Raw genomic sequence first — 8,167 nt, forward strand, 5'->3', positions numbered from 1 at the left:
TATTAATAGTAATATTAATCTAGTAATTCACGTAAGAGTTTCAATAATGTGTTGCCATTCAATAGGCCATCATGAGTGAATCCACGGAGTTTGAAGAAAGCAGTGCTGCCACAGCCAAAGAATGGGAACGTGACCTGAGAGCGATGAGAGAGGGAACTGAAAGGATGCGCAAGAACTACCAGAGTAGGAAGACCTCTCGGACGTCCCGTGCTGTTGTTAATGCTGCTGCAGAAAATGATGGGGATCGACCTGTTACTTCAAGACCTACACAACTAGCCTCAGAGGTTAGATGATTGGTACCAGGTGTTCGTACCTGTATATGTGCGCAGATTTCAAGAGGCATCCTTATAATGCAGTATTGAAGGGAACGTGGACATAATTTTTGGTTCCAAGATGGGCTTATTTTTAAAATATAGTTCTATTGTGACTGTCACCTTTGAATTATGAGTCTGAATTCCCTCACAGATAATTTAGTTACTTAATTTATATAACATAATTTAATGTTGATTAATTTAGTTATAATAAAAGTATGAGACAAAGTGAAACAGGATTCTTACATAGATTAACCTGCTATGTTACCACAAGTATCCAAGAATCAGTACAGTAAATGGTTTTTATAATTACTTTATTAGTTACCCTTATTTTAGAGTCTAAACATGAACAAACATATCGCTTTCTTTTATTGTAACATAATCACTTAGTGGAGAACCTCAGAGTAAATTACAATTGATCATTTTTACCAAACTAAGTGCTTTTATTAACAACATTATCTTATCAAATTATACCACTCAAATCATTATCTTACTCAAACACTAGTTTAATAATTAATGATTGATGAATGGAATATAGAAGAGCAGTAGCATGCAGTTCTCTGATGTACTCACGACTACAGACTTAAGGCAGCTGGTAGAAATAAAAAAGAGGCAAACTGTAAGATAAACAGTAAGACAGAGGAAATTCTTCTAAAGCCCTAGGACATACCCTATACCATTATAAAATATATGCTAATATAATTAAGTCATACAAGCAATAACTATGATAATTCACCATATGATAATTGGAACGCTCAACCCAAGAAAAAACATAGTTTGTTTGTAGCATGACTTGCTATCTTGAAAAACTGGCTAGCCAAATTCTTTTTATTTAGCAAAAATAAATACCAAGTGGGTTGGAGGGGGAAAAAAGACATTTCAAAGGACAAAGTAAAAAGTACCTTAAAAATATGAACAAATTTAAGCACTTACATTTATCCTACATTAATCTGTACTTTCAGCAATCTTTAAGGAACCTTAATGTGTATTAGTAGGTAACTGTTAGCCTGGGTTGACTAGAGAAACAAATTGATTAACACTCATATATGTGTAAGAGAGAGCTTTATAGCAAAGAGTAATTGTATATTAAGAAGCCATCCCAACTCAGTCCAGATCAAGTCCATAAGTCTGATATTAGTCCGTATGTCCTATACTAATACCGTACATAAATTCCTCTTTAGACTCACACAGCCTGGCAATGATGCAGAATGCAGGAAGATGAGTTGGGTAGAAGCTCTTGTGGAGCTGGAGGCAGCTGGAAGCATCTCAACACTTGTAGGGATCTCCACGTGTCTTCTACCGCCCTCTCAGTGTCTCCACAGCAAGAAAGGGAAGGCAGAGAGAGTGGGTCTGGCCTCCTGTGAGCTATTTATCTTCATTGCGCCTCCAAATGAGGCCATCAAGCTGCGGCCTGATGACAGGCTAGACTACGCCTTCGCTTAAGTCAGTGGTTCTCAACCTTCCTAAGGCCACGGCCCTTTAATACAGTTCCTCATGTTGTGTTGACGCCCAACCGTAAAATTATTTTCGTTGGTACTTCATAACTGTAATTTTGCTGCTGTTGTGAATCATAATGTAAATATCTGATATGCAGCATGTATTTTCATTGTTACAAATTTAACATAATAAAACATAATTAAAGCATAGTGATTCATCACAAAACAATATGTAATTATATATTGCGAAATATTTATATGCTTTACAATGGTCTTAGGCGACCCCTGTGAACGGGTCGTTCGACCTCCAAAAGGGTTGCGACCCACAGGTTGAGAGCCGCTGGCTTAAATTGACAGGAGATTATGTAACTGCCACAGTAACTAAGTAAACAAAGGTGCCTCCATGAAGTGGGATGCTATGTAGCCATGAAAACAGGAGAGTGAGAGATCTGAATGTGTTATTATGGAAAGACCTGGGAAATACATTGTCAAGTTAGAAAGGTAAATAAACAGAGCTTTGAAACATACATTGAAAATTTTCACTATAATTACATTTTTCCACGGACTTTTTGAAACCCTTCATATACAGTATGTTCATTTTTTGTGTATAAGTGAGTGTAAACCTCACACAAACTTAGATACACATGGAAAAATTTTCAAAGGATAAACACAGGAGCTAGTCCTATGATATATAATGCACACATAAGCAGAGTGCTTATAGGAAATCGGCATGGCGCTCGACAAAATTATATACTTGGCAAAAATATGTAGCAATTATGTTAAAAAATACTGTAGTTATTGCCTCTGGGTCACTTGAGTGTCAGAGGTGAGGAGAATTATTTTTCACTTTATGCCTTTGGATTTTCTTACATTTACCTGAACTGCTCAATATTAAAACACTGGTAAAAATAAAGGGAAAGATAAGGACAGTCGGTTAACAAATGTCTTTTAAGTGGTGCTAGTTTCTAATGTGAACACCTATTTAATATGCTCAGATTTGAAGTAAACAGTAAATTACGCAAATACTAGCTTATAAATTAACAAGAGCCCATTATGATACCTTGACTTAGACATATCTGCTGTGATTGTGTATTCATGCCAGTCTTTATGTATATGTACTTTTTTAATAGAAAATTCAAGAACTAGAAGCTTCACTACATGAAGCTAAGGAAAGTGCTAAGTATAAGGAAAGCAAGATTATCAAGATGCAGAAAGAGCTTGAGATGACTAACGGCCTGATAGCAAAACTCCAAGCAAAAGTGAATGAATCCAATCAATGCCTTCAAAAGACAAAAGAAATTATCGAAGACCTCCAGGTAACATAACAAGCTCATTTTATAAATGAATAAAAAGTTACTCTTTACCTTTTATTTTACTGCTGAATATATATTCACTGCATTCGTCTCTTGCCACACTTCCTATTGTCTGCATATGCCTGAAATTCAATACTCAAGTAAACAACTTAATTTTGAAATGGAAGGAATAGGTTTTCATGCAAATTAATGCTTAATTTTTCTCGTTTAGATTTTCCTTTTTCCAGATATGTTTAGATATCTAAATATGTAGTACTCTTACTTAGATAGATTTAAAATTCTTTTTCTGGTAATGCCCCTGTTACTAATTCCAGTATGATAAACAGTGGACTGAGTGTGACCTATTTCCTTTGGAAAGTATAGTAGTTTGAATGTTTGGGGTTGGTTGGTTTGTTAGTTTTACTTGAATGCTGTTAGATAAGCCACAGACAGCCTCACGTCATGTCCCCAACATTCTCTTTTGTTTTAACTTCACACATTTCTCGCATTTCTCCTACCGAGGAGTCTGGCCTTAATTTACATTTAAGTTTGTTATCCCTGCTCAAGTGTTGTTTCACCCACTTAAAAGTAGTTACAAGTCAAGAATGCTTGCTCTTTTTATTATTTAACATTGTTCTAAAATTTTGGACAGTTCATTGAGACAAAAAACAGAGAGACCTTGAGAAAAATTCGTTTTATTTTTAGGTAATTGTTGGTATAGATAGACAAGCAGCTGAAAGGTTATAGCATTTTTTAGAGTAATCTTTTTTATGTTGCAAATAATTTAATGAGTATATAATTACTTGCAACATTATTCATTCAACAAATATTTATTGAGCACCTACTATGTATTCTAGGTGCCCAGTATTCAGTAATGAGATGATAAAAACATAAAGCCACTCCTTCCTTCATGGAGCTTACATTTTGATATAGGGAGACAGAAGATAAGTAAATACGCATATCACATGGAAAGTACATTGGAAAAAATTAAACAAGAAAGGGGATATTCAAGATAAGTGAAAGTGGGGTGTGGGAGGAAAGAGATGCCCTTTTACATAGGGGAGATGAGGGAGTGATTGGGTGATCTATGTGGTGGGAAAGAAAGCAAATGTAAAGGCCTCAGCGTAGAAATGTTTTAGAAATATTTTTGGAGAAACGAGAAATCCAGTGTATTCGCTGCAGAGCAAAGGGATACCCAATAAAATAGTCATCGTAAAATAAACAGACTCACTGCTGTTGGCTAGATGACGACTATCGCTACCCTGCAGGACAGGGTGGAACTGCTCCTGTGGGTTTTCTGGGCTGTATGTAACTATGGGAGTAGAGTGGCTAGTGATTTCAAACTGCCCACTGCAGGTCGCAGCCCAATGCTTAACCACGAGACACTGAACTAGGGGTTCGAAATGACAGGAGAGGTTACAGAGGGACAGGTCATGAAGGTTCTCTTTAGACTTTAGTTTTTATTTTGAATAAGAATTTGCAAAGAGGTATTACTATTATGGTATGACAGTTGTTTAAAGATCACTCTTTGAAAATGGATTCTAGGAGAGTGTATATGTTAAGAGTGATGCACCGTTGTTAGGTGCAGTGGAATCCTTTCCCACCCATAGCAACCCTCTTCACAGCAGAACAAAACACTGCCCAGTCCTTATGCCATCCTCCTAATTGTTCTTCATGTTTGAGCCCATAGTTAACAGCCACTGTGTCAATACATCTTGTTTAGGACCTCCTCTACTTTACCCAACATGCTGTCATTCTCCAGGGATTAGTCCCTGCCGTACCAGAGAGAGTCAGAAGTGCAAGGACTCCATCAGGGTTGAAGTCTATTTCTCTGCCTCACAGAAGCCCGGGGTTACACGTCCGTGGGTGGCTGTGCTTCCCACGATCATCCAGCGGTCCGCATTGCTTCCGTCTTGTTCTGGCTCCGTCCTCGGAGTGCTGCCTTTGTTTCTGAGGGAAACGGCAGGTGATGAGTTGCCCATGCTCAGGCTCACAGGAAATGGACAGGATGAAAATGGTGTTACAATGGCCACCCTTAGAAACTCTCGGCCAAGAATGGTACACATCTCTTCCCACGTTTCTGCCCAAGCTCTTATTCCTAGGATCAACCATGTATGAAGTCCAGTTATAAATATTATTGTGGAGAAAAGGGGGAAAGGACTTTGGCAAGCAGTGGCCTGGCTTTGCCACAAGAATATTAGAGCAAAAGCAAGACGAATATTTAGAAATACAGTAATCCAGAGAGAAATACACGGTGTCTTTTGGCTATATGGTCTCTTTGACACAGAATGGACTTACTGGCAATGAGTTTGGGGTGCCTACAGGAGCCTGGGAGCGTAGTAAGTTTCACATTGAACCCACCAGCTGCTCCTCAGGAGAAAGATGAAGCATGCTGCTCCCGTAGGAGTTACCGTCTGGGAAACCACGCGCGGTCCCACTTTGCCTCACAGGGTTGCCCTGGGTCGGAGTCCGTTCCATGGCGGTCAGTTGGGTTTTTGACTTTGGTTTGCAGAGACCCAAAGTGAGATGTCAATTGGGGGAAGGATATGTGTGAGAAGTCCAAACTGGAGGGATAATTTTGGGTAAAATCATCAGCATATAGAAATCATGAGCCAAGATTAAGTTACCTTAAAAAACAAAAAAACTGCAGTCTAGTCGTTCCTACTCATCGTGAACCTATGTAGGAGCGGACAGCCTCGTCCTTCCCCCAAGCAGCAGCCAAGCGTCCTTCCCCAAGCAGCAGCCTAGCGATTTGAGCCATGACCTTGCTGTGAGAAGCCAGACACCTAACCCACAGTATAACCAGGGAATCAACAAAATAAAGCACAATAGGTGTCACTATTAGTCTGATTTTTATGGAGGGAGGTAAAGATACTGAGAGCAGTCGGTGATGTAAAACAAGAACCAAAAGAGAGTAGTGTACTTGACCTTAAGATGTTCAAGAAAGAGAGTAAATAGCATATTTCTTCAATATTTATTGTAGTTAGGCACAGATATCTACAGAGAGAAATTTCTTTCCTAAGTGCCAGAAGTAACTAGAGCAATGTGATTGGTATGCCTTTGTACTGTACTGCACCATGGGGAACTAATTGCGAGGATTATTAACTTTCAGCCTCTTCACCACCATTTGAGTACGTCTGGCTGTAACTAAACTAAGATAATGTAGGGTTTATTAAGAAATTTGACAAAAGAATCATAAGTAATTTTGTTCTGAATAGCCTGTTGTATCTTTATAAATTGTTTATATCAAACAATAGTGACTATGTTAAAATTTTCAATTGCTTTAGAACTTTATGGGATTGTATTCTCAGAAACCCCCAGGGGCCTTTCTACCCTATCCACAGGGCTGCTGTGAGTGGGAATGAACTTGATGACGGTTAGCTTGGCATGGTTTCTGTGTAGCTAAATTCTTTCTTTCCTTAAGTAGTAGTCCAAGATTGAACTGTCAGTACAGAATATTCCCGATCATACTGCTCTGTCCCTTGACGTCATTTGTTGTTTCATAATCATGACCTTGTTCGGCCATTTCCGTGTCTATTTCCTAGCTTGTCTCGACCACTCGTTTCTTCATTTTCAACCTCTCTCTGCATCATTTTGTCTTTTAAATGGAAAAAGTATTACAGGTTGTAAGACATTAAAAACAATGTTTCTTTTCTCTAAAAAATTAGAACAAAGTTGCTTTAGGAGCTGAGCCCTACAAAGAAGAAATTGAAGATCTGAAAACAAAGCTGGTGAAAATAGACCTAGAGAAGATGAAAAATACCAAGGAGTTTGAAAAAGAGTATGTCTTTTTTAACTTTACAGCTTAAAATTTCCTCTCTACGTTTCTTTCCTTTAGTTAACTTTATAAAAACATCTCACAGAGATATTATAGCTGATTTAAAAATTATATACACAATGGTAGTACAAATAAACTCATTTGTAAGCAAAGTTTTCAATATAAAGTTTCTGATCTGTTAATAACAGTAAAAATCATGATTAATTAATGTATTTGGTTGTTACTCAGCAATCATACATAAATAACTTTAGAGTAGCCTTTAATATGCTTGCAAGTGAATCTTTAAAAGTGTGTGTGTGTGTGTGTTTCAAAAACTTTGTGGGAAAATTACATTATCTTTTAATTCTATGTTTCTGTTAACTTTTGAAGCCCCTTGTATTTTCTACTGTGACAAAGGTTTCCATTGTTTCTCCCAATTTTATCTTTTTTCATGTTTTTGTGTCAAGGTTTTACTTTCTTTTAGCTTATAGGTAACAATGCCTAAAATGATTTCTCCCTTTTTATTTATTTATTCACACTACTATACATGATACCAAAAGCCACGCTCCCTGCCATGTAGTCCAATCCAACTTAATAGGGTGTCTAAGACTGTAAGTCTTCACAGGAGCAGGCAGCTGCATCTTTCGCCCATGGAGCAGCTAGTGGGTTTGAACTTCCAGCCTCCCAGTTAGCAGTTCAGTGCTTAGTCACAGCGCCAGCAGGGCTCCTTTTTATACATAACAGCTGTCTGATAGTCTTTGTGCTATACCTTACTGTGTTATAATGAAAAGAATGCTAAATGAGAGTCAGAAAACGACTTAGCAATATAAGGTTGCCACATACGAGTGTAAAGTTAATCACTTCAGCAAGCCGTTTAATCTCTGGTGCTCGCATTCATAATCATTAAAAAGGCAGGTTTGTATTAGATTCCTTAAGATCCCTTCTCACTGCCATCAAGTCGAGGTCACAGCTTCTGTGGGAGAAAGACGGAGCAGTCTGCTTCCATACAGATTACCGACCTGGAAGGCCTGTCGGACCAATCTGCTCTTTCCTTTAGGGTCACCATGAGTCAGGGTCGACTCAACAGCAATGAGTTTGCTTTAAGATTACTTTTGACTCCTATGTTCTCCCTACTCATCTTTAATAAATATTTGACACTGACATCTAATCTGCCAGAATTGGAAATCATTTGTCATATATATAGTACTTTAATAAATCTTTATATATATATATATATATAATCAATCCACCTGAAACCCAACTTTTAATTAATGCCACTAAGAATTTTAAAGATAGCGTTCTATGAATCTTTATAAGGAGTCCCAATCAGTGCTGACCAAAGTCTAACCTTGACCAGAAGTTGACCTCTGC

General features: G+C 37.8%; 1 protein-coding gene across 1 annotated transcript in view; it reads left to right on the top strand.

The window, feature by feature from the left end:
- Nucleotides 1–8,167, top strand: part of CENPE (centromere protein E) — a 78,734-nt gene that overhangs the window by 59,958 nt on the left and 10,609 nt on the right. The window contains exons 43-45 of the mRNA XM_045284326.1: nt 66–284; nt 2,878–3,063; nt 6,708–6,820. Coding sequence (XP_045140261.1) covers nt 66–284; nt 2,878–3,063; nt 6,708–6,820 — 518 coding nt within the window. The remainder of the gene's footprint in view (nt 1–65; nt 285–2,877; nt 3,064–6,707; nt 6,821–8,167) is intronic.

This window comes from Echinops telfairi, unplaced genomic scaffold (assembly GCF_000313985.2).
Source record: "Echinops telfairi isolate 266 unplaced genomic scaffold, ASM31398v2 ScPeMD7_7468;HRSCAF=8506_0, whole genome shotgun sequence".
NCBI lineage: Eukaryota > Metazoa > Chordata > Mammalia > Afrosoricida > Tenrecidae > Echinops > Echinops telfairi.